A 27,694-nucleotide genomic window follows, 5' to 3' on the forward strand; every position below is an offset into this window, starting at 1 on the left:
TTAAGAGCAGGAGACACTTGATGCCTGGGATGATGAGGCAGGGAGATCCCAAGACAGCAGCAGTGCTGCTGGCCTAGAGACCAAACAGGATAGCCTGGAGCAGATTGAAGGACTCTAGGAGAGACTTCTTTTTTTTTTTTTCTTTGGCCACACCACACGGCTTGTGGGATCTTAGTTCCCCGACCAGGGATCGAACCCAGGGCCCCGGCATTGAGAGCACTGAGTCCTAACCACTGGACCACCAGGGAACTCCCTAGGAGAGACTTCTTGAAGAAGATAAATTTAGCCAAACACCCAAATGAATCTGACCACACTGAGACAAGAGTTATACACCTGGGAGAGAATTTAGGAATAAATTAGTGATAAGCACCATGGAAGATGATAGATAGAGAGAGAGAGACAGACAGACAGACAGATAGGCAGACAATTATTAACTCCAGGGAAAACAAAGAGTTGTACAAGAAAGGAAAAGTCATCACAGTACATTACATGACCCAGCTACCAACAGCATTTAAATAATCATACTAAAGTATATATGCAATATCGGCCTAATCAAAATGTTGATGTAACTAGTTTGAAGAGAAGACAGGAAAACAGAACGCATGTACATGTACGTGAGTAGCAGGGAGAGGGAGGGAGATGAAACAGAGACAAATCCTCATCTTCCAACTGAGAAGTCAATTCATAATGCCTAACTGGAAAAGCGAAAGTAGCATGCCATTTGGAAATACGGAGACAGATACCAAAACAGTGAGTGAAAGTGCTTTTCTCTGGGGAGCATGAAATGAGGGGGAGGAGCAGTAGACTTTTTGTTTTGCCTTGTTTTTTCTTTGTAATAAGTATTTTTAGTAATAAGTATTTTAGAACAGCTTGACTCAAACTGAGTGTGTAACTTTGGTAAAAATACAGACATTTAATAAAAGATGTTACAGCCTCTATGTATTATCTCTCACTTGCTGCCTTGTCTTAGACAAGCCCAGGGCAGGATGGATGACATATGGCAGTTTGTAATTATGCATTTTCATGATCACTTTGTTGCCTCACTAGCAAACTATACGCTCTCAAGGGCAGCCAGCATGTCTGTTTTGCTTATCACAGTCTCATCAGCACTGAGCACTCAGCAGGCACTCAACACATACTGGTTGAGTGAATGATGAAATGGGTAAGGCAGATCTAGAAGTTAGTGCTCACCATCTTTACAAAAGTATACATAACCGAAGTGTTTACAGGGGAAGCGATCCAATGTCTGGGACCTGCCTTAAAATACTCCAGGAAGAACTGTGGGGAAAAAAATGAAACAAGATTAACAAAATGTTCATAAGAAGTGATGGGGACATACGGGTTCATACTAGTCTCTAGTTTTGTGTAGGTTATAGAAAATTCCCTTAAGAAAAGAGAAATAACAATGAAGGTTGTACAGAAAGAGGATTATAAGGAAGGGGCAGCATCATGGCATAAATTTATTAAATTCAGAATTTGGTAGTTGGGAAGGTTTGTGTAATGGGGAATACATAAATAAAAATAAGGATCAGACAGAGAAAACCATAATTCAAAAAGACGCATGCACCCCAATGTTCACTGCAGCACTATTTACAATAGCCAGGTCATGGAAGCAACCTAAATGCCCATCGACAGACGAATGGATAAAGAAGATGTGGTACGTATATACAATGGAATATTACTCAGCCATAAAAAGGAACAAAATTGGGTCATTTGTTGAGATGTGGATGGACCTAGAGACTGTCATATAGAGTGAAGTAAGACAGAAAAACAAATATCGTATATTAATGCATATATGTGGAACCTAGGAAAATGGTACAGATGAACCAGTTTGCAGGGCAGAAATTGAGACACAGATGTAGAGAACCAACATATGGACACCAAGGGGGGAAAGTGGCAGGGGGGTGGGAGGTGGTGATGGGATGAATTGGGAGATTGGTATTGACATGTATACACTGATGTGTATGAAATTGATGACTAGTAAGAACCTGCTGTATAAAAAAATAACTAAAATAAAATTCAAGAAAATAAATAAGTGTCAGAGAAGAAAAAAATCATGTCAAAAGCAAACCTTGTACCTGGGCCATTAGCCCACGAAGCTAAATAAATGCTGAAAGAAGGGGTAGGGATACTTAATGAAGACATGGGAAGGGAAAGTTGAATGAAGTATAGGAGTTACTGAGAACTTTAATATTTTATCCTCCAAATATATACCAACAACAGTGCCTGTAGGAATAGAACTGAATGCCCCCGATGTAAAAGGCTCACAGCACAGCAGTGAATAACCCATGCTCTGGAATCAGACTATCCTGGATCTGAGTCCCAACCCTACACGTACTAGCTGCGTGACTGTGGGCAAACTGCTGAGCCTCTCTAAGCCGTAGTTTTCTGTCTATAGAATGGGGACAGTAATAGCACCAATGAGATACAATTATTGGAGGTTCCAATGAAGTAAGTCCTGTCAAGTCTTACCCATGCCTGACTTAAGTAAATGGCTAACAAATGGTGGTCACTATATGCTTGGGCAAGGGATTCTGCCAAGAGAGTGAAGATCTTAGCAGTTAAGTTAAAAGGGGACAATTTTGCCAGGAAACCAACTGCCCTGTCCCTCAGGCCTAGGAAACTTCCCAGAGGCACTGACCCTTACAGAGTGGCCGAGCAGTCCACAAGTACGGCCTGCAGGTCTGTGGGACCAGCCACCAAGCAGGGCGACAAGGGTGGCTGGTCTGGGAGCTCTGGCAGCTCACGGCTGGTGGGAGATACAAGCCTCAGCCACCAAAGCCAAGAGGGACACAACCCAAGATTCACATTTTCTCTGTAAATGTGAAAACAGGACAGGTCCACGTCTCGGGAGAAGTGAACTTAGAAAAACAGGCCCATGTCTCAGGAGGAGTGAAACTCCTCCTGACCCAGAGGTCTGAGGAGTTTCAGAAAGGCAGAGGGGGAGTACACTGGGTGCTTGGAGGAGAACGAGGAGAAAGTGAGCGACGGTCAGCGTACATGTCTCATTTGTACACACTACAGCCAGATCGCGCCCAGTGGGCAATGAGGGGCCACGGTGAAGGCCTTCTTTCCAACAGGGAAACAGCTCTGCAGAGATATGTTTCAGAAAGAGTCTGGTAAAAGGGGCGGGAGCTCTGGAGAACAGGAAGACGAGTCATCCAGACGGTAGGGAGCCAGGACTTGATTTAAGGTATCGAATAAGGAGAGGTTAGAACGGAGAGATATGCAAAGGCAGGAAGATTCAGTAGGACAAGATAAGCAAATGAGATGTGCCAGGCGAGGAGCAATCCAAGGTGATTCCCAGGTGTTCAGCTAAGTCACAACCAGGTGGAAGCTAGCTCGACCCTCCCTCTCAGTCAGGTTTGTTCAGGTCAAAATCCTTGGCTTCACCTTTGACTCCTCTTTCTCTCATACTCCACATTCCGCCCAGTCAACATTCATTCAACAAATAAATGCTCACTGAATGCCAGGCAGTGTTCCAGGTACAGGGGAAGACGGCAGTGAACAAACTAGACCAAAAACCTGCCTTCGTGGAGCTGTATCTTCTAGAGGTGGAAACAGGCAATAAATAAGATAAATAAGCAAAGCATATGGTATGTTAGAGTCTGATAATTATTGGGTTGGCCAAAAAGTTCGTTCGGGTCTTTCCATATTATGGAAAGACCCAAATGAACTTTTTGGCCAAACCAATATTAGGAGTAAAACAAAGCAGAGAAGAGTAATAGAAGTGTACAGGGGAAAGAGTTGCAATTTCAGCAATTCCTATCCACTCTCTTCAAAATAAATCCAGAGGGCTTCCCTGGTGGCGCAGTGGTTGAGAGTCCGCCTGCCAATGCAGGGGACACGGGTTCGAGCCCTGGTCCGGGAAGATCCCACATGCCACGGAGCAACTGGGCCCGTGTGCCACAGCTGCTGAGCCTGCGCTCTAGAGCCCGTGAGCCACAACTACTGAAGCCCATGTGCCTAGAGCTCGTGCTCCGCAGCAAGAAAGGCCACCGCAGTGAGAGGCCTGCGCACCGCAACGGAGAGTGGCCCCTGCTCGCCACAACTAGAGAAGGCCCGCGCGCAGCAACGAAGACCCAATGCAGCCAAAAATAAATAAATAAAATAAATAAATTTATTTAAAAAAATAAAAAAATAAATCCAGAAATAGACTTCACACAACTTCCACTGCCACCAGCATGGTCCAGGCTACCATCATCTCTCAACAGCCTCCTGCTACTGCAATAGCTTCCCAACTCGTCTGTCTGCTTCCGCCGTTGCTCCCCTACAATCTATTCTCAGCATAGCAGCCCACAAATTCCACTAAAACATAAGCCAGATGAGGTCACTCCTTCGTCCCAAACTCTCCAAAGGAGGAATAGAAATGGACCAGAAATTCCATATGCAGCGTCACAGAACACTGAAGGTCTAGCAGGGGCGGGAAACTCTAGGTTTACGGTGGAGCTAATCAGCATGGTGCTTGGGGGTTTAGGTGCAGCTGCAGTGAAAACAGCTGGTTCAGTTGATGGAGAATTAAAATGAGCAGGTCACAGAAAACGGAAAGGGCAAAAGGGCTAGGGACTCAAAGGGCCGGGAGGATGGGACTGAGTTGACTGACCCAGAGATCCCCGAGACAGGATTCAAACACTTTCATACTGTGAGGACTGGGCACGACCACCAGAGTCCGCCTCTACAGTGGCACAGAGGCCAAGGAGTTGGCCTTTATGTTGAGCACGGATGGAAGCTGGTGATGAGCTCTCAGGTGAAACAGAATAAAGCGTTTTGGAGGGTGATTAGCAACTGCCTAGAGAAGAGGCTCAAAGGAGATGGAGCTGCAGGCAAGGAGGTGAGGAAGAAGGGGTTTCAGGTCTGCGGACCTAGTCTGGGGACTTGGACCCGGAGTGAAATGGGCATGTGCAGGAAACTCAGCAGAAAGGAGCAATATATTTAGAGACTTGGGGATGGAGGTGCTGAGAGAAATTTCACCCCTGAAATATACACTAAAATGACACAATGTTTATGAAAGAAACAAAGAGGAGCCTGAAAGGGCTCAGGGTCCTTGCTTGAAGCAGGGTTACAAGTACCTTGGGAGGTACTCAAAGGCTTAATAAAGGATTAACTGTACAATTATTCCAATTTGGGGGATTAGAAAGATTATATCAAAATCAATTGGGATTTGGTAATTTTGTGAAGCTTACTTTAATAAGTTTTAGTTTCCTTCATCAGATTTTCATAGAGAGACTGAAAGTTTGATATAAGTACGAATTTATTGACATCAATTTCCTTAAGCTATTATTCCAACACAGAGAGGGTACCGAAGAGCTGAAGACAATGATAATAAACCCACAAGATCTGAAGTTTTCAAGGCCCACTCCCTCCAGAACAGAGAGAGAGACAGAGAGAGAGAGAGAGAGAGACAGAGAGAGAGAGAGAGAGAGAGCAGGAGAGAGGGAGGCAGAGAGAGAGAGAATGAACAAGTCTTCAAAAAGAATTGGAGACTGCTTTCAATTACAGCAAGAATTAATGACAGTTTGACAATTTAAGCATTTTATCCAGAAACACATACCTATTCCATAGATACCAAATTGATTACCATATCACTGAGTCTGAAAATATACAAAATATTTGTTGTTCTTACATACTGCAATTAAAGCCTAATTTTAAAAAGTGCACAGTAAAAACAGCATAAGGAAACCTACAATATCCATGGTATGTGTCCTGTTTTCCGTTTTACTGTCAACATCAAATTCTGGATTTACCTTACTGGTTACAAATATATTTTAAATACTTCAAGGCCATTTACAACACTGACTACTTTACTAGGTCCAACAACGCTCCAGCTTCCTGAAGGCAGCCAGCCCTGGACGTGGAGTCTCGGCCCCGCAGCTCCGCGCAGCAGTAGCAGCTCTGCAAAGAAGTCACCAACCAGCTCTCTGTAAACTATCGACTCTTGTTCTTTTTAGAATTCCCCTGTGCAAAGAAAAATATCAACAATAAGAACGGCAACCTCTAGAAAAATCATTCACGCAGTTTAGACACCAAGCTGTCTGGAAGCCATATTTCACTGTGGAAAACTTTAGTTTCCAAGAGGGAGAACAGCTGATAACCTTGTATCGCTGACTTTTATACAGGAATCACACAGCGGTTTGTTACTTTTAACTCTCCCCACTTTCTCCATCCATGAACCTTATTCCCCTGGGGTCTGAGGACAGGCAATAAAGAAAGAAAAGAAAGCTATCTTGGATTTATCAAACCTCAAATATTCATTTTGTTCCAAAGACAATGTAGTTTATGATTTCATAAAGCTGATAAAAAATTTTAGCCTGAACATGTTCCTTTGCTGTTGAAATAAACACCTTTTAAAAGGTCTTAATAGGTACTAATTTTGAATATGTGCCAACTAACACCCCAATAGTAATGATTACTGTCAAGGGGCAGATCAGATACCAGTTGAGAACAAGTTAGAGAGAAGATGTCTTAACTTATTCCCAATTCCCTCACATATCGAGATTTGGACTTTCCAGTTTTATGTAACTTTTCTTCCTTCTGGAGAGGTTCAAATTCCTACATTTAACTATTACATATAAGTACTTTTTTTTATTAAGTAGGAAATGATTGCAGAACACAAACATTAAGAGCAAGATCATAGCAAACAAATGGTTTCAGGACGTTTACTTGGTATCCAATGGAGACCATGTCAACTCAGCCATAAGATGATGCTATAGCAATTTAAATGACTAATAAATGGGGGTGTGCAAAATATAGGAACCATAGAATGATCAAAGAAAGGTTAACAACAGAAACTACAAAGTGAAGAAGGATCTCTAACTCAGTGTTTTATTAATGACAGATACTCTAAGGACTAGATTGAAAAGTTCTAAGAGGGCTTAAAACTTCCCTCACTTCTAAAGTGGCTGCAATACAATTACCTTTGGGACAATGAGCTTTGCTATACCCCACATTAACCCTTCTCAATTCAGAACCGAATGCCTTCTGCAGCTCTGAGGTCTGAAAACTTTCCCTATAATTATTGTTACTTTTTTACAAAGGTTAGGTGCTAAAGCAGGCTTTCTCCTACTACTCCCACTAACACATGTGCTTTCTAAATGAGTCGGCTATTGCCCTGATGGAATATCAAGAGGCCAAAAGGGTTAAAGGAGGTATTCTTCAAGAGGACCAACACTCCACCCTCTACCTCCAAGCTCAAGTTCCTGAAGCACAAGCAACTGGAGAACCCGAATCAGAACCACACTGGCTGGTTACAATCATCACAAGATGTCCCAGGAAAGCATCACAGACATTCTCTGAAGCAGCCAGAGGCCAATCAATAACAAGAAACTACACTGAGAAGCAAAATTACATAACGCAGATTCTAGTGCATGAACATGATACATTTTCCAAGGAGATACCAACTGAGCGGGATGCTGCCCTGTACCACCGCTGGCAGATGCTAAAATGAAGCTATGGTTTGTTCACCTCTCTGTCTGCCCCAGTGCCAGCACACAGCAGGAACTCAATACATGCCTGCTAGATCAGTAAGGGGCAGCAGTGGATTTCAAAGAGCACAGGCTGGAGACAGTAAATCCAAGCTGCTGGTGGCAGAGTATTGTCTGAGTTACCAAAATATGCCAAGCATCTGAGATGATGCATGAAACCAACTCTCTGGCCTCTTGAAGCTTACCTTTCATGGTAAGAGTATATACATTATGATACAACAAAGAGACATGATACGTGGATATGCCTTTCAACACAAAAACATTACCAATATCTACTGACCCCAGCCTGGACAAGCAGAGGCTTTATGGGAAATGAAATCTAAGAAGTTTTTGGAATTAAAAGGACAAGACAGTCCTAGGTTATATGAATATGTATGAGAATAAATTTGCTAAAGAAGGGTACTCTTCAACAGCACCATTTTAGATTCACATAGATAGAGTAATCCCCATCATAAACCCCCCAAGAATCCTCCTAACTAACAGAACAGTAGCAGAAATGCCAAAAATGCCCAAAATGCCAAAAAAGCAACGGTCACAGTGTTAGGGTCTCAGAGGTCAGACCTTCTCTCAACTTATAACTCAATCAAAGAATCTTCATTCTACTTTCAGATAAGAAGACAAGTGAAATGATTTATAAACACTTCAGATCTCTTAACCTGTTGTTCCTGAAACACACAGCAATGAAATACCTTGTATTAAATACATTAAATATTAAATATTACACTGCAGAGAGACCCCTTCCTCCCCTACCTTACTAGACATCTTTAGTGTGTCAATCTCTTCTCTCTGTTTAGATAGTGTCTCGTTCATGCTGCACAGGTGGTCGCTCATCATACTTAACTGATCCTCATAACTTCTCTTGGTAGTTGTCAGCTCATCCTAAATGGCCAGGGAAAAAAGAAAAGAGAAAGCAAGACCCCACTGGTCATACCACTCTACAGCTTTTTTAATTTAGGAAAAAAATGTTTGAAAAGTAACCTATCAAGATGACCTATCTGATCAATTAATATGAAGGTTAAGCCACAGGCCTAACAGGAGAGCAAAGTTAAAAGAAACAGGGCAGAGGTTTTTCTCAGCCTTCAAAATATGTACGGAATTTCTTTGCAAAAATGAAAAAGCTTCCTTCTATGCCAGGTATAAAAATGTCACAAAAAAAACAAGAGGGCTATATGATCTTTCTCAATTCTCTTAGGTTTTCCTGAACCTTCGGTGAGGTGGGGAAGGCGATCTCTGGCACATTCCCACTACCCCACACCTTGACGGCCCACCGCCCTCTGGGCAGGACCCTCCCTGGAAGAAGCACCTTCCTCTCTCTTTCCATCTCTCGGGCTCTCTTCGACCTTTTAAAATCTAATCCTGTGCTCCTGGCTAATCTGATAAACGAACTTGAAACCAGGAGGAAGTGCATGAATTATTTCTTTGCCTGCATCACATTTATATTTAATAGGGGCTTTCCGGAAGCTAGGCTTTAAAACAAAGCAGTGAGTAAGGAGGAATATTTTGCAGCCCTACCTTTCAGTTTACGTCAGTTTTATGAAACAGTAAAGAGAAGGAACAGAGTCACATGAACAGAACAAGCCTCCCACCCACCATGACAAGCATTAACTGGGAGGAGGAGAAAAAGGAAGGACTCTGGGTAAATAAGTACTATTCAAAGAAATGCTGACTGCAAAACTACTTAACAATTAAAATCAAGTCAGAGCAATAAATAATACAACTACTTCTTGCCTGACATAAATGAGATGTTACTTTAAAATGAGTTAGAAATAAAATGGTTAGAAAAATGTTACGTCTAGAGGTCAAATGCCACCATTTGAGAAAGGAAATGCTGATTTTTTTGGCCCAAGGACTTTCAATGAAAAAACATTCTAACACTGCTTAGGTAACATGAACTCACCTGAAGTCTGCTGACGTTCTGACTGGCTACTTTCATCTCTTCTGCCAGCGCCTCTTTAGACTTTTCAGCCAAGGCCAGTCTTCTAGAGAGTGCTCGGCACTGTTAAGTCAGAAAACATTCCATTATCCCAGGGACCATTTCCCCAAACCAAATTTACTTCAGGGAAGGTTACTAGAAAACAATCCCCCAGACCGAAAGTACTTCCTCCCTTCCTTCCACAAGTATCTACTGAATGTCTACAGGCCTTGTACCACACACTGGAGCACACGAAAGAAAGATGTGGTCCTCACTCTCATCATTTTAATAAGGGAAAAAAAGTCTACTAACCCAAGCTCATCGATATTTTTTCCTAGCTCTAGCCTGATGACCAGTGGCTACAAAACCACCAGAAGTTTCTACATTTACCCAGGATTCATTTACACCCACACTGGATGAGAAGGGAAGTGGTTATTTCAAAAGTGATCAACGGCATCATGCAATATGAATCCTAAGATACTTTTCTTGTGTTTTAAGTCCTTTATTGGAGACCGTATCACAGGAACAAAAAAAGTTTTACAGCCCCACTCTACAGATGAAAAAAAAAAAGTGAGTGCAGGACTTTAAAGATCCCACTTGCTTTCTTTGGGGATTCTAACCAAGGCTACCCAGAGACAGAGTAGGTCAAGAAGAAAAAAGAAAAATTCTATTTCATACTATTGTTCAAAGAGGGCGTGCCATTAAAAGGATCACTAAATTTTCTGATAAACCATGAGATTGACAAGGAGGATCTGTTAAGGACATGTTCGAATGTTATGTCAACATCAGATGCTTGGACTGACCATTCCAGTAAAGTAGTACAGAGGGCTACCGCTTCCTGTTTACAGACAAGGAAAAACTAGAACAATTTAAAAATTCTTGTATCACAATTGTGCTGAAAGAATTTACTAAGATAAGCAAATCTCTTGGAAATAAAACAGCCTCAGAAATTCCCCGGTTACTCATTTCATTCCTCACTGGAGAATTTCAGGAAAGTTCAGCCAACCAAATCAACCACCCTCCTTTAACCACACATCTATCTGTGTGCTCAGCACTGAACCTGAAAAAGAGGGAGAGAGTTTTGCAAAGCACGGGTCCTCATGAGGATGACCATCAAGTCTAAGAGTAACTCAGAAGGCAGTTAGGGCTCCAAACCAGGCCACCGTGATGGGCTGCGTGCACCGAGCGGCTGGGACGGTAAGCACTGCAGCAGTTCTATGGTGAATCGTCCAGCTTGCCGTCCTCCCCGTTTTCTACAGCTCAACAGCTATCACTACTGATCATCTTATCAAACAGGTATGTATCACTAAGCTAGGCACATCATTTATTTCAGCAGGAGAAAAGAAGCAAAGCCCCCTCCACTCCTAGCAACTGGCTTCCTGTCAACGTCTCCGTCTCTGTAAAACAGGAGAAAATCACAAAGTCGCATCCCAGTGAAGGGTGTTGTCTTTCCTTTGTCAATTTCCTTAACAGTTTAAAGCATTATAATTCTCCGTCTAACATCTATAACTAACCTTTTAATAAAAAGTTTCCCATCAGAGACCTTACAGGTATTCTTATATGTTGAGCGACATCCATTCTATCTTATCATTTGTTTCTCACTCTTTGATATCTGTAATTTCTTCCTTCATTTTCTCCCCTTCTCATCAATGAATTTGTATAATTTTATTATCTTGTATAGTGTTTTTCTAATCCTCTTAAGAAAATGAATTATTTGGTGAGGAAAGAAGAAAATGTAACAAAAAGAAAGATTTTGTATTTTTTAAAGGTTGAAAGAGGTTACATTTTGCATTTTATCACTTACAAAAACTGATTTCCACAAGCTGTCATTTAGAAACTAGAGTATTTAAAAAAAAAAAAAAAAAAAAGAACCAGGCATACTTTGCTTTGAATTTCCCTAAACGAAAATTCCTTGACCTGTGAATGTTACCTGCCTATAACTCTCTAAAACAAGATTATAATTATAATGCTCCAAAACATGCTACATAACCATAAGAAAGGCTACCTGTTATATTCACTGCAATAAAGATTTTTGGTTGGTATGTGGACCAATCTATACGAACTCTAACCAAATCCATATTGCGGACACACAGACCCTGAACTCTCTCTTCTAGTGAACAGCAGGAGGCCAGGACACTGACCTAATTCCTGCAGGGGTTAGAAAAATCCACCTGATCCAATTAACTCTCCACTCACCTCAGCATAAAAATGCACTGACTTGCTATCAGCCAGCTGTAGCTGAGACGTCAGTTCCACTATCCTTGCCATGTAGTGATTTCTAATTAAGTCTTCCCGAGAGTCCACATCTGGAGCCTAAACAGAGCACACATAACTCAATAAATAAATGCCAGTGGAATGAAGCAGTTCTGAGAGAGAGAGAGAAAAAAAAAAAATTAATATCACTTTAGCAAAAAAAAAAAAAAAAAGACATTTCCTACATTTTCCTTTGAAATTTGATGGGAAATCGTAGTTTTCCCACCCCTCGGAGAAACTTCAGACAGGGCAGGTAAATATATATTGCAAATTTCTTTTATTCAGCACCCTGCCTATCTCACAATGAAGCTGAGGCTTCAAGAGAGCAAAGCAGAAGTGAAGTCTTGGGAGGCCCACCACCAATGGGGCCATGTCTCTCCACTCAGTTTTTATTTGCCACACACCTAACTTTCAAAATCTCAATCTGTCTGACTCCTATGTCCTCCTCTAACTGGAAGAAAACAGGTGAAAGGGGAGCATTTATTGGAACTCCTAAAAATCTGAACATTCTTTTTTCCCCCAAATTATCTTAAAATAGCTCTAATACTCTTAAACATACTATCAAATTAAACTATTTCTATAATGAACAATTTATGGTCCTTGTCCCAGACTAGTTTTCTACTAGTTACTCTAGCAATGACACACCACTCAGTTTAGTTTAAAAATACATGCAGAAGTTCAAGGTTACCTAAAGTATAAGGCTAATAAGGAAACCAAAGAATTTACCTGAACTATATTTACCAGTTTACCATACTGACTGGAAAGCTGAGTGACTTCAGTGTTTTTTTAATGGTTATTTGTAAGCTTACATCTTGTAATATTTCAAAACTAAAATGTGCAAACCTATCTGACAAGCCAAATCTGACCTGGGTTCAGTCACTTGAGGGCTGAAAAGAACTACCAAGCCCACTGATGGTCAAGGCCCTGAAAAGCCCTGCTTTGCCAGCCGGCCCACTGGGAGGGTAATGGCTTGCAGCCTCCTGCCACATGCCAGCGAGCTTGTCAAACTGCCAAGTCAAGTCATTCAAGGAGGCAATTACAGACAGGCTGTAATTTATTGGTGACAGTTAAAACTGACCCAGAGAGAAAAGCAACATGGATCCACATTTGCTAGAATTGTCAGAAACGCAATTAGATGAAGCTGACTTTTGCCGGATTTTGTCAACAAACATGTGGCAAGATGTTTACTAGCAAACAACATGATGTTAAGCACACATTACCTCACCGTCAGACGTCCTGGTTAAAATCCCAATCTAGAACATAAGGGAAAAAAGCTTTAGAACAGACTGCTTACACTTCAAACGCAATAGCTTTAACACTTGTAATGCTTTTCTCTTCTCGGTTCACACTGTTTCAAAGCACACTTGTGGGAATTCCCTGGCAGTCCAGTGGTTAGGACTCAGAGCTTTCACTGCTGTGGGCCTGGGGTTCGTTCGATCCCTGGTTGGGGAACTAAGATCCCACAGGCTGCATGGCGCGGCCAAAAAAAATAAATAAAATAAATAAAAATAAAATAAGCAACATTAAAAAAACCCAAAATGAACAAACAAAACAACAACAAAAAACCAAGCACACTAGCAGTGGAGCTCTAGACGATTACCCTCAAATCAACCATCTTTCAATACAAAGAAGCTGGACCTACAGATAAGTAACCACAGTCATGATTTCTGTCATGAGGCAGTAATGGATAGTGACCATCACTACTTCCTCTATCAGAATGCTGTTAGCTGTTTTCACTGAAACCCAACAAACTGTCTGGGAAGAGAGAGAGGAAGAACAGTTTTTAACTCCTCTTGTCATTGCTACGCTTATTTCCAAAGCAGCGGCCAAGGAGACCTAAAGACAGTTTCATGGTGACCATAATAACTAAACATTCCAAACGCAAAACACAAACAGCAAACTCTATGGCTGAAAGCTCAAAAGGATAAAGAAGAAATATCATTATGACATTAATAAGTATTCATTTCAGATTTAAACTAATGAAAAAGAATATGTATTATACACATAGTGAAGTGCTGCCAGGTTTTTTAAAGCTTGCTTTTGTGGATTCAGAGTTCAGAAACAGATAGTAGTCATGGTTCTTGAATTCATTTTATTGTTCACAGTGGAAGGGCATGTGCTTGGGCTCAATAAGTTAAGGAAACTATTGGAAACTCAGTTTTGATGGATTCTGTTAATCAGAGATGACACTCAACAAACTGTTTTCATGGATTCTAAATAATATCCTCAAGAGCACTACTCTGAACTGTGAGCAGTACATGAATGTCATGCCCACCCAGCTGTGAAAGGATCTTTTATGAGACCTTTTTTGATAGAGGAGCCCTAATTTTCTACACACTAAAGCAGGAACAGCAATTAGTCTTTCAGTGAAAAACCGTTTACAGTAACACTCATCACTTTAATTTTAGACATTCAAATATGAGTACATTTGGCAAAATAAATCACAAGCATGGGTTTTACCCCTTATCCCCTTTACTCCTGGGTTATGGTTTGACAATGTGGTACAGCACACAGTCCTGAAAAGGAATGGAATCATATAACTTCAAGAAAAAGCTACAACATTTATAATTTCAACATTTTCTCATATGCCGCTGATGAGAGTTTAAACTAATACAGTCCTTTGATAAAATAATTTGGCAATAAAGATCAAGGAACGTAAAAACATTCATGCCTTTTGACCCAATAACTCTAACCTTGAGAGTTATTGGGTTATCCCAAAGAAATCATCTGGATGCAGAAAGAATCTTATGCATAAACATGAGATGTTATTTAAAATAATAAAAATTGTAACCAATGTCCAATCATAGGTAAACTAAGGCATATTCTATATAGAATACTGTGGAATCAATAACTAAGTTTACATAGAGTTTCTAATAACAGGATAAATGTTTGTGTATTAATGTTATGCTAAAAGATTTTAAATTTTATATAGTATAATGTCAACCAAGTATGAAATTTTGTAGAAAAAAATGTTAACAGTGGTTGTTGGGTATTGAGGAAAATTTCAACATTTTTTTTCTTCTTTTATTCTTCTGTATTTTAAAATTATCTACAATGTACATGTATTGTTTTTATACTTGAAATATATATATTTTAAAATTCTGTGAATTTAAGCAATGCTTTTTAATTTCAGCAAAAAAAAATGGAAACTTGTATTTTTCTTTCTTGAGGTTACTGCTTGTTTTTTTTTTTTTTTGGCTGCATTGTGTCTTCTTTGCTGTGCATGGGCTTTCTCTAGTTGCGGCAAGCGGGGGCTACTCTTCATTGTGGTGGCTTCTCTTGTTGCGGAGCAGGGGCTCTAGGCACGCGGGCTTCAGCAGTTGTGGCATGTGGGCTCAGTAGTTGTGGCTCGCAAGCTCAGTAGTTGTGGCTCGCGAGCTCAGTAGTTGTGGCTCGTGGGCTCTGTAGTTGTGGCTCGCGGGCTCTGTAGTTGTGGCTCACGGGCTCTGTAGTTGTGGCGCACAGGCTTAGTTGCTCCATGGCATGTGGGATCTTCCCGGACCAGGGATCGAACCCATGGTCCCTGCATTGGCAGGCGGATTCTTAACCACTGCACCACCAGGGAAGCCCCTATCTTTTATTACAATAATTAACAGGGGGCTGAATGTTCAAATTACAGTCCTAGATATGTTAATGAAACATAATAAGTATTTAACTTTTGCAATGCTATAGGGTTAGAAATAAGAAGTTTCTATCTGATGTAACTTTTTCGGCCCCAAAGTGCTTGAACCAAAGGAATCTTCTGGGTACTTGTGAGCTTCCTTTGTTAATCAATTAACTTTACAATGGGCACAGACTTTGTTCCAACACCCAAGAGGAAGACAACAGAAGGAGACACACACTTAGTTCACTTAACTTTACTTAAGGCAGGATGGGAGGTTGGGGGGGTGGGGTGATAAAAAGAAAGGCTGAAAAGGAAACATCAGGGAAGGCAAAAAAAAAAAAAAAAATGCCGTTGCTTTTTCTCTCTATTGTCTCCAGGTTATTTTTGGCAGGAATCTGCCACGTGCAGAAGAGAAAGAGAGTTATGTGGGGAGACCCTTCTCTCAGCCTGAAATACTCTTCTCCTGCCTTGGCCTCCTGCTCATTTATGAAACCCACCCATGTTACCTCCTTTGGGATGTCCTCCCCAAGCCCTCCAGGCGACTTCTCTGTGATCCCACAGCACTCTGGACAGATGTCTATCCAGGCTCTCATTCCATGAGACTGAAAGCAACCAAGGGACGGGAATAGATTCACCATATAGACTAGACTGTGAAAAATGCAAGGAGGCCAACCAGGTCTTGGTTCTCTGATCCTGACTGTCAAAGACAATGCCCAAAACTGGGGTTCATGGAAAATGTGGCAACTCAACTGTACCTTAAATGATGGGAAGAGTTTTGAATTCAAGAAAGTCGAGGAGTTGGAAGGCAAAGTATTTGAGCATGTAGGTGACAGGAGTTATGAATAAACAGGCATCCAGGCAAAAGAAACAGCTTGAACAATGACAGGGAGGCAAAAACACAAAAAACATTACCAGGAAAGAGAGCTCGGTTTGAGTTTGTACAGGGAAATGCTGAAGAAAGGTAGTTTGGAATAGGTGTTCACAGACCTTGAATGCCAAACTAATGAGTGGACTATATCCTATAGATAATAGAGAGCCACTAAAAGTCTAGAAGCAATAGAGTGCATAATCAGTAACATACTCTAGGAAAATTACTATGCTAGCACCTTATGAAGTGGGTGGGAGGAAAGAGATCCTTAACAGATGCAGACAGAAATAGCACACACATGCTAACCAGACAGACAACTTAAAGTTATAGCAACTTCCAGACTCACCAAACCCAAATAAAGTCATCATCACTCACAGCCCAATAGTGTTTGGTACTAAAGGTTTCCCATGTCCCTGGAAATCCTTCTCACTTACATATGTAAGAATAGTGTGCTCTCCTTTGAAAATGTTCAAATAAAAAGACAGCCCTCAACTTTCAGCAATTGACATTAATGACTCAAATACACCAGTGTGGCCAACTTCCAGTACTTCAGAAAGGCAAGCCACAAACAAATACATCTGTCCGCTGATCTATTTTCTGACACCCATCAGAGCACAAGGCCATGTTGATTAAAAGGACAGGGTGTGGACCTAGATGTTCTGGGTTTGAACCCTAGATCCATCACTTACCAAGTGTGTGATTTCAGATGAGTTACTCTACCTCTCTGTCCCCCAGTTTCCTCATCTATAAAATGAAGATATGATAGTACCTATAATCTCATAGGATCTGTGTGAGGACTGACTGAGTTAACACACTGAAAAGTCCTTAGAACCGTCGCTGGCACATGATTACTGCAATTACTATCACTGTCATCAGTGCCCTGCCTGGTCTGGTCCCATAGTTACTCCCTGACAGCACCAATTACTGTTAGTGCAAATGGGAGAAAACGGAAGGAGCAGATGCAGGGAAGCAGGGAGAGAAGACAGGAGTAAAAAGAAATCAGACCCAGTGGAGAACAGTCTGACCTGATCAATAAGACAGGCTCTGAAGGGAAGTCCAAAGATGAGTGCTGGCAGTGTTGCACTTCCCCAAATGGTACCCGGACTGATGTCAGAATTCTGCTCTGTTTGTTAAATGTTCTTCTAGGCAGTCATCTTCCCCTATCAGAGGCAATGTGCAACACTTGTGGCTGAGACTCAGACTTGCCATCAGGGGTCACATAGGATCATCCAGTGAGCATAGCAGCCATTCAAATCACTGCTCTGAGAAGTCTGCTTTATGTTTTTTACTTTTCTAAAAAATTTTCATTCTTTTTTCCTCCCCTACATTTTATTATGAAAATTTTCAAACATATAGAAAAGTTGGGGGAAAAAGTATAATAATCATATGTAGCCACCATCTACATTCAGTAATTAACAATTTGCTCATTTGCTTAATTTATCTGTGTGTGTATATATTTCCTGAACAATCTGAGAGTAAGTTGCAGATATGATGATACCTTACCCTGAGTACTCTGGCATTTATCTCCAAAAAATAAAGGTATTCTCCTAAATAATCAAAATATCATTATCAAACCTAAGAAAACTAATAATAATCCAGGTTTCTGACACTGTTGAGGTGCAGTGAGGTCTGTATACATCTTGAAAATAGAAGTTAATTTGTATATATTACTATCAGGTATGCTCTGAATCAGATGCAAGGGAGATGTGAGGACCATGACTTGCTCTTCAACAGCATCAGTGAGCTACAGGGGTAGCCTTAGGACATGGCTGTCAAGAAGTGCCATGGCTCTCCTCAAATTTCTCAAAAAAGGCTAACGAAAATATATTTAATGAGATCCTTCTAATTTTGAGGGGTATTTTTCCCTTCCCTTCCTGATTTCTCACTTTCTAGATTTTCTAAATTTTTTTTTTTTTTACAGTGGGCAGAAAAATATAATCAGAAAACTTTTCTCAATGTAACTGAATTTTATAATTCCACAGAGATGTTTCTTCACCTTCTAAATCACAGCAATTAAATATAAGGCAAGAAATATAAAGTTGCAAAATAACCTGTCAGTATATTGTCTTATGAAGTTTAGCTAACCTGATGGGTTTCTATATTATACATATGTCACAAAGCTTTATACTACCTAGGAATATACCACGTAATTGGTTAAAAATGGTATTTGTCGTCATTTCTATAAAAAGTTAGGCAGTTAGTCCTTTGTCAGAAACATAACCCCCATATCACCAATGTTTCAGTGGAAAAACAGAATCACCTTAAATTTGACTTACTATATCTTCTCCAGGAACACAGCCCTTACCATGGGGAAGTCTCGCATGTAAAATCAAAGAGAATTTAATAAAGTTGCTTTTTGAAGGGGGCATCCTGCTTACCAATCTGCTTTTTCTAGAGCACATGGATTATTCCTGTTATCAAGTGACATGTACTTTAGATGGTTAACACTCAACACTAAGATGGATCCCCACCAATTACCATTTAAAAAAAGAAGACACTTACCAGACTAGTGCTGTGAACGGGCTCTGGCACAGCCTTGGCGGACGTGTCTTCCTGGCCCGCAGCGGTCACCACGGCGGCCCCTTCCTGGGCTACCCCAACCGCCTGCCCACTACTTGTGCTCTTCAGTTTATCTGCAGTTCGCTGGTTTTCTTTCTCCAGCTTGATTTTAGCTAACTGTGCTTCCAACATCCAATGTTCTTTTTCCTGCTCCAGTTTAGAAATCTTCTCCAAACTCTGCTGAACCTTGAAAGCAACAGAGAGTTCTGCACCTTAGAGGATGATGCAGACAAAACTTACCAGCCAGAAAAAATACTTTATAGAATGTAGACCAAAACTACTTCACAGGTGTGAAAACAAAAAAGGTTGATCCTGGAATAGGGAACATTTTATTAAACAGGATACAAAAAGCACAACCATAAATTGAGAAATTGAACTAGAATGAAATTTTAAAAATCTCTATTTATCACAAGGTATAATAAAGAGAGTAAACAGGAAAGCCACAAAGTGGAAGATGCATGTATCCAACAGTGGACTAATACCCATAACATATAAAGAACTTCTATAAATCAATGATAAAAACATAGACAACCCAATAGAGAAACAGGAGAAAAGAAGACTTGAATAGGCACCTGAACGTTACTATAAACATAAAAAAGAAGGTATTCAATGTCACTATTTACCAAGGAAAAGCAATTTAAAACCACCCAAATGAATAAAAAAATAACAAAACAACAAAAAACACCCAAATGACTAAAATGAAAGACAGAAAATACAAAGATGGACATGTTTATGGAGCAATCGGAACTATCATATAGTGCCTGGGGGAGTGGAATTTGGGACAAACACTTTGAAAGCTGTTTGGCAGGATCTTTGAAAATTGAACTTGTATCCTATGACTTAGCAATTCTAATTCTAAGTATATGCCCAAGAGAAAAACATGCATGTTTATCAAAAGACAAGTATAAGAACGCCCATAGCAGCCCTATGATAGTCAAACACTTGAAAACTACCCAAATAGTCATAAGCTGTAAGAATGGATAAATAATGTATTTTCACACGATAGAATACTCAACAGGAATGAAAATGGACCAATTACAACTACACATAACATGGATGAATATTATAAATATAATGTTGAACAAAAGAAGCCAGATCTGAAAGAGATGCTACATAATTCTCATTTAATATAAAGTTCAGTATCAGGCAACAGAACAAAGAACACAGGATCATGGTCACCTCTGGGGAAGAGGAGAGTAATAACTGGAAAGGGGCATGAGGAAGGTTTCTGAGGTCCTGGCAATCTTTTTTTACAGGTATATACCTTACATGAAGAAATGTTCTTTTTTAAAAATTTTATCTAGCTACCGGTTACATTAATGTGTTTACTTGTGAAAATTCACTGAAATATATTAACAATTTATATACGTTTCTTTAAGTATGTTATACTTCAATAAGAAGTTTAAAAAGAGCTAATTTTCAAGGCAAATGAAAGCTGGAGAATTAAATAAAAATAAAAACAATCTTAGAGTGAATTCCAAATGCTTTACCAACTATCATCATTGAACAATTACCACGTACCACTGTTCATGATATTTTCCTGCCAGTATCCTACTGAAGCCTCCTAACAGTCCTACAATTCTCACGTCTCAAAGAGGAGAACTTGAAGTCCCAGCAGCTCGACCACCTGCAAAGCTAACAAACAGAGCCAGGATGTGGGACCTCGTGTGTCTGGCTCATAAGTCTGATTCTTTTCACCGTATCACACTGCCTCCCATTGGCTCAATTAATCCTTACGGGACCCTGAAAGGTAGATATTATCCTCGCTTTAGAGAGGCAGGATGTGAGACCCGGAGTGCTTATCAGACTAGCCTGCAGCTGGTCAATGGCAGAGTGGGAAAAGCAATAGCTCTGAAGTCAGACCATTCTGCTACTTACTAGCTACTATGGATAAAAGCTGTTTAATTTCTTTGAGCCTTACTTTCCTCACATAAAATAAGAAGGAAATCTAAAATAAATTTTTAAGATATTCCACATTTCACTGTCTCAGGAATTTTTTTAGGAATTATTATGTGGATTAAATTTTTAGTTTCAACATCCTCTTGAATTAATGTTGAAAAGATAAGTGATATGTGTCCAATGAAAATAAGGTCGGCATAGGCAAAATACTGTCTCAGATGAATTTGTATTCTCTTTAAAATAAATATTTCCAAAACTAAAGCAAGCCAGGTGTTAAAGTAAATAAATCTCTGGCGAATGCTAAACTGCGGTCAGTTTGTACCAACTTCTGAAAAAAATAGTACCGCCTACCTCCACGTACCCCCCAAATTCAACTGATCAATTGAGCGTTGGAAATTTTTCATTCCTGTCCATTTAGGAAATAAAAATAACTCACTGAGTCTCTAGCCACACCCCCCCTTTTTTGCCTTATTATTTCAGACATTTAAATCTAGTACCTAAATAATTAATCAGCATGGCCAGAGTGTGCTGATATTACTTTATTGGCAATCATAACACCAGTTGAATCAGGATGACTTATTTAGAGTATCAACAAATGGTTTTCAATGAATTATGCTTATGGTGCTTTTTAGCATGTGTTAATTAACTTTACATGTTTACTTACATAGCCTTTTAAATTGCTCTATGTGTATGAAAACCTTCTATAGGGGATTTTATATTCATGCTCTTTAACAAGTACCATGATTTTCCCGATGCCATACCTGTTGTGCAAGGCCTTCTCGACTTTCAGTAGAGCTGAGAAGGACCCGGCGGTTTGCCAGTGCTTCTTCATAAGGCACAGATTCCAAGAGGGGCTATGGAAAAAGCATCATAAGAAATAAAGAAAAAGGTCGCATCATTTCCCTGATCTTACAAATAAGAATGCTAAATGAGGTTTGATAATAAAATTCAGATGTATGTCAACATAGACTAGTTCCTTTAATACACATAAAAAAGGAACTTTAAAAAAAAAAAGAAAAGAAAAAGAATGAAGGGGAACATGTCATACCAGTTATAAGAGACACTATCTAAAACCATAAGACTTGCACCAAAATAGACAGATGAAGGAATGGCATAGAAAATCTAGAAACAGACAAAAGCACATACAAAAATGTATTATGTGACAAATGTTGCATTTTTAAGTCAATGGAGAAAGGATAAGTCATGTAAGCACAATCAATTAATAATTTAGAAAAATAACTATTTAGACCCCAATTTCATACCTATATCAGAATAAATAAATTCAAGATGGGCTGAAGATTTCAATCTAAAAAGTTTAGACCACAAAAATACTAGAAGAAAATATAGGTGAACTGACTTTCCAAGAGTCACCTGAGAATCACCACCGTAAAGAAAAAGCCTGGTTTAATGATATAAAAATTTAAACTTCTAAATTTTGAAAAATTACTACAGCAAACTGAGGAAAAATATTTCCGACATAAACAAAGGACTAAAATCCTTAACATAGAACTCCTTCAACCCTAATTAGGAACATTTATTTAAAAACAGGTAAACAACTTGAACAGGAAATTGAAATAAATATAAACAGTAATTTTATGAAAGGATGTTCTATTTCAATAATAAGCAAAGAAATGAAAATTAGAACAATAACACGGAACCTCTTGTTTCTAAGATTGACAAATTAAATTTACGGGTTAAATTTATACTTCTATTGCTGGTAAACTATAAATAGGTAACCTTTGAAACATTCATAGACTTTGAATGAGCAATTCCATTTTTAGGAATTAATCATAAAGATATAATTAAAACAATTAGGTAGCCTTATACGTTGCTAGGAGTGTACAACCACTCTTACGGGTAATCTGGCAGTAAATATTAAAACTTAAAACCACATTATCCAGAACATTCCACCTCTCAGTAATCCACACATATGCCCAAGGAGGCACTTACAAAGCTATCCATTGCAGTATAATTCTAACAGTGAAAAACTGGAATCAACCTAAATGCCCACCAAAAAGAGACTACCTAAGTGAACAACAGAATACCTATATCATAGATTTCAATGCTGTGTTTAAAATGAATATAGTAGCCATCATATGTATTGATACAGACAGGTCTCTAAAACATATTTTAAATGAAAAAAGGAAGCTACACAATGAAACATGCATTTAAGTTAAAAAAAAATTTAGAAAAGTCTTTATATTCTTCATATTTTACATACAGTTCAAAGTTTACAGAGATGAGTAAAAATGCTCCAAAAGAGTCTGGAAGGTTGCCCACCAAACTGATAACTATAGTTACCTCTGGAGAGGAACTGGAATTAGGGATTGTAATTTACCTATAATGTTCTCATGTAATATAAGAATGTATTTATGCATTATGTGTAACTAAAAGTTAAAAAGAAGTAAAGAGAGAAAGGTAAATATACAAAGTTGCATGTGCAAGAATATCCCCTGTAGTGTTGCATATAACAGTGAAAAATAGGAAGCAACCTAAAAATCCACTAGCAATGGATGGCTTAATTAAATTATCACACATTTATAGAATGAAATACTATAGATGAAATACTAGATGCATTAAAATGATAGCAATTTATACTTATAGATATATATTTTTGTTATATAAAGATATCCACAATGCATTAAAGAGGAAAAAAAACAGATTCTAAAACAGTCTATGTATCCAGATACACCGCTTTTTATAATGTGTGTGTGCGTGCATGCATGTATACACATTAAAATTTTATGGTTAAGAGGAGCTACCTTTGGGTTGTGGGATTTTCTTCTTCATGTACTGCTGTTGCTTCTGATTTCTTTTTGCAACGATCATGTATTCTTATTACATTGAGAAAAAAATTATAAATGTATTTCAATTTTTTTTATTTCTACAAGTTTAAGATTTTCTGAAGTTTGACACTTACTGGCTGCCTGGCCGTCTCACCCTAAACACTCTACCAGCCACTGGAAACATAAGTCTAATACGGCCTAGGAAGTGAGATTCGGGTTTCTGTCCCATCCTCCTCTCCAAAGACCACCCCACCCCACAACACCCACCAACCACCTGTCCCTCAAAATTGTATAAAACCTAAACAATATGAACTGTGGGAAAACTTCTGCCATTCTCTGGAATTATTCCAGATTTTCCCTCTGATTTAAATGTTAACAGCAGCTCACAAACCTTTCTCAAAGCCTTCATATAGGCAGTAGCTTTTTTCTTGTACTGCAGCATGCATTCAGCTGAGAGAGGACTGATGAATCCACTCGCTGTCTTAGGCCCGTAGCTCAGGGAAGCAATGAAGTAGTCCACGTTGTTGCTGAAGAAAGACGCAATCTAAACCAAGTGTGACAAGAAGATAGATTTTGTTTTCCAATAATATATCTAAAATGCATATCTAATAGTTTTCAGAGCAAAGTTAAGGATACTGAGAATGGAAATGAAACTTCAACACATGCTCAAAAGCCCACATTTATGTATTTGAAAAGAATACATAGGGAATGATTTATAATAAACACAATGCAGTATAAATTTTGAGACCAGACTTGTGACATGTCTTAATCTAGACAAATTCTACTGTTCCTAAAAACCAAGGCTGATTCTGATTTATTCTGTAGACAATGTTTATGAGCTGTTTACCTTACTAAGTCTGCCCCTGCTCTCAAAATATATACGTTTGGGTTTATACATTCCATTTGCATTTTAGCTTTGAACGTTTCATATTCCAACACAAGACATGATACAAGCATATTGAATATATGATCTCGCATATTGAATATATGATCTCTACGTAAATTTCATCCTGTAAATCTCAATCTGTGCATTACAAATATAACAGGAAAGAAAAAGACTGAAAATTCAGCAGACCCTTGTCATTTACAGGTTTAACATTTGCTTAATCTATGTAAGCAACAGCAAAGATCCATGACTGTAATTTTGCTGAGCCATGATTCTGAATCTACAGTGCTATATGAAATGGTGATATAAATAAAAATGTCTGAGAAAGTTATTAGCCAGAAAAATTAAAGTCTTCGATACATTAAAGAGTATTCTATTTCAATAAATAAGAAAAAGTAACTTGTGAAACAAGAGTACTTTACCTTGGCAAAAACTGTTCAAAAAGTAAGCAATCACTCACTAATGGTCTAAAAGATTATCTTTTTCATTAATATTTTACTGTATCAAATGAAATTCTATGTTAGGTAGTATTCAAGAAAATGAAAACTCTAAAAATCTTGAGCTGTATATTCCTCGTGTATGACATAGATAGTACAGTGTTTGCATTTCAGTCATGGTAGTATACGGTGAGGTTTACTTTCTTTCCTCTCTCTAATATTTCTACATTTCCCAAATGTTCTTTAACATGCATATGTTATACTTTCCTAGTGGGTTTTTTTAAAATTACAAATGATAAAATTTAGTTTAATCAAATCACATTAGCTAAGTATTAAGCTGCCACCAACTAATACTTAGTTCAGATACTTACTTTAGCTAAAAACCATTTATAAAAATTTCAGAGTGAAGATCAAGTACCTTTCCTTGAGACAACTCTTAAGGTTTCAGGCAAAGCAAATGTAAAATAAGCTACGAAGTATATAGGTATTTAATATTCCAGAGTTCTCCTAAAAAAGTGACAAATGCAGAGACTCTTGTAAAATGTCAACATTCTCTTTTTCCAGAATTGTTCACAATTGAATCAAAGTTAGAATCATCCTCAGAAAGTTTCCAGAATGCCTGTGGGTGAAAGCACTAAAGAGGAGGCAGTGGGGATGGTCTTCTGGCTAAGGAATCCTGTAGGCACTGACCTGCGAGCTGACAGATCCAGAAGGTAACACCTTTTAATTACAGCCCCAAACTTAGCAGACTGTCAGGAAGACTGGTCTGACTTTGGGAAAGATGACACTGAATACCTAACATAACGTATGATCATTTCTGATTAACTTAAAACACTTGAAAAAAGTGTGCTCCTACTAAGGTCAACCTGTCAGAAAAATAAAGGTATATGACACAGATAGAGATTAGCACTTTCTTGAGAAATTATGTTGACTCTGCTGAAATAAATGGGCTAAGACAGTCCTGAATACAGTACTTTTGGTTTTATATGTATGGGTAGTTCTCAGAGAAATCTTGGTCACTAAAGGCTTTGATGACAGCCACATGAACATGTGCTCTTAGAATGTGACCTGCTGAAACCAGTTATCCAAGACAGAACAATTTTTAAAGAAACTGCACTCTGGTCAGTTTATAATAACAATTAAGTACTTACTAATCCAAATGATCATTATCTAATATTAAGAATTCAATGAGAAGACACATGTTGAAGTCACCTTAAAAGTACTAATTAGGGTACAAAACCACAGAAGTAGCATTACCACAAGTGTTGCCAAAAAACAAACAAAAAACCTGGAGGGGAAAAAACAAAATATTAACAAAAGTCTTATAATTCTTTTTCTTTTTCTATATCCCAATTTCTGTATAGCAGACCTTTAATATACACAAGGATCTATAGTGAGACCACCTGGAATCTTTCAATCATCAAATATCTCATTAAAACATCAGAAGTGAGTGACCTACTTCCTCATCACAAATGCTTAACAGTAACTACCATATTGTTTCAAATATTAGGTAGGAAGGAGGAAAAGGCAGACAACTTTATTTTATAAAAAAGCCTGGTAATCGAAAATCCTTTCACAGATCAATTTTCCTATTAGGTCATTCAAAAAAAAAAAAAAAAAAAAAAGGAGCACATTTAAGAGTTGAATTTAATGTCAATATAAACCAGAGAAAAATTACCTTTCCTGCTCCATTTGTCAATGCCACTACTGATGACAGGATGCAGTCATTAGTTGTTATGAGCTTCTGTGTTGCTGTTGGAAGTTCATGCTCTATTGTAGCCTTTTGACTATAATGTTTGGAAATATCTATAAACCCAATCAAACAAAAACTCATTACTATCTACATACAAGTCGTATACAGATAACCAGCCCGTTAACTTCTTATATCTACTCTTACAAATTTACAAGACAAATCTGACAAAAAATGGTCCCAAATATGAGGATTGTGCTGAATATCAATTAGGTCTCAAGTTCACATGGAAAGAATAGAGTAGTGAGGGTCTCTTAACACCATCCTGGTGTCTCTATTACAGCCCCCAGCAGGTGGGTCTCATTCTCCTTCATTTGAGTGTTAGCCCTTATTCTAGTGCCCGGTAAAGGACCCTGAGCAATATTTACCAGTTAAAAACCTTGTTTTGATAGTCCAGCAGGTACAAATGAGAGTTTACATTGTGCTTATACAAACAAACCATGAGGCTGGAAAAGAACAGCTAACACAGGCACAATGTCCCACAATCCTCAATGGATCTTAGCCAGTTTGCCAGTACATACTTTAACAATAAGAAAGGTTTGCATGGCCAAATAAGGATTGGATACTCTAGCATCTGGCTTCACATTCTATTGCCTCTAGTCCAAGAAAGTTATAACAAAGGCCTGTGGTTATGGAAGCATAGAAGAGAGGCTTAGATATAAATGTGTTGAGAGAAACAGCAGTAGGTGAAATTGGCCAAACAGCTAAGCTTGGGGTTTTCTGGGTCTCTGAGAAATAAAGTAATTTCACCCTGGAAATAAGGGAAAATGGGAGAATTACCAAGACAACATTGATTTACAAGGAAGGGCAATTATATTTTTAAATAAAAAGGTGTTTATGATACAGCCTCCTTTGAATTTTTTACAGTACTTCAGTTACAACAGCATTAATTATCATTACCAACAAAGCAAAAAATAAATCACAAAACATGGAAACTAACTTTTATAGCAGGTGTGTATACAAAGAATTTCATTTATTCAGAATCAAGAAATTTAGTTGATTTTAGACTATAGATAATTAAAAGGGAATAAGACTATTCAAAAAGAAAGGGTATTTGAGATTTAACCTAGTATGATACTGATATTTAACAAAATTACTGTTTTATGAATAAGATTACTTTTACTGAAATTTAAAACTAGGAAATTGCATTACTTATATATATTGTGTTATATACATATATATATAAACTTTTACATATATAAACTTTTACATATATAAACTTTTAATTTAAGATAGTCTTAGATTTATAGAAAAATTAC

General features: G+C 38.5%; 1 protein-coding gene across 3 annotated transcripts in view; it reads right to left on the minus strand.

Moving 5' to 3' along the window:
• Positions 1–5,233: 5,233 nt before the first annotated feature.
• Positions 5,234–27,694, minus strand: part of PPP1R21 (protein phosphatase 1 regulatory subunit 21) — a 70,110-nt gene continuing 47,649 nt past the window's right edge. For all 3 annotated transcript variants that reach the window (XM_082427692.1, XM_082427691.1, XM_082427693.1), the window contains exons 14-22: positions 26,364–26,491; positions 23,754–23,906; positions 21,338–21,430; positions 18,621–18,863; positions 12,867–12,899; positions 11,590–11,706; positions 9,379–9,477; positions 8,232–8,360; positions 5,234–5,955 (exon numbers count right to left, since the gene is read on the minus strand). In XM_082427692.1, coding sequence (XP_082283818.1) covers positions 5,926–5,955; positions 8,232–8,360; positions 9,379–9,477; positions 11,590–11,706; positions 12,867–12,899; positions 18,621–18,863; positions 21,338–21,430; positions 23,754–23,906; positions 26,364–26,491 — 1,025 coding nt within the window. In that variant the 3' untranslated portion in view covers positions 5,234–5,925. The remainder of the gene's footprint in view (positions 5,956–8,231; positions 8,361–9,378; positions 9,478–11,589; positions 11,707–12,866; positions 12,900–18,620; positions 18,864–21,337; positions 21,431–23,753; positions 23,907–26,363; positions 26,492–27,694) is intronic.

The sequence above is a fragment of the Balaenoptera physalus genome, assembly GCF_965194825.1.
Source record: "Balaenoptera physalus genome assembly, chromosome: 15".
In the NCBI taxonomy this organism is placed as follows: domain Eukaryota; kingdom Metazoa; phylum Chordata; class Mammalia; order Artiodactyla; family Balaenopteridae; genus Balaenoptera; species Balaenoptera physalus.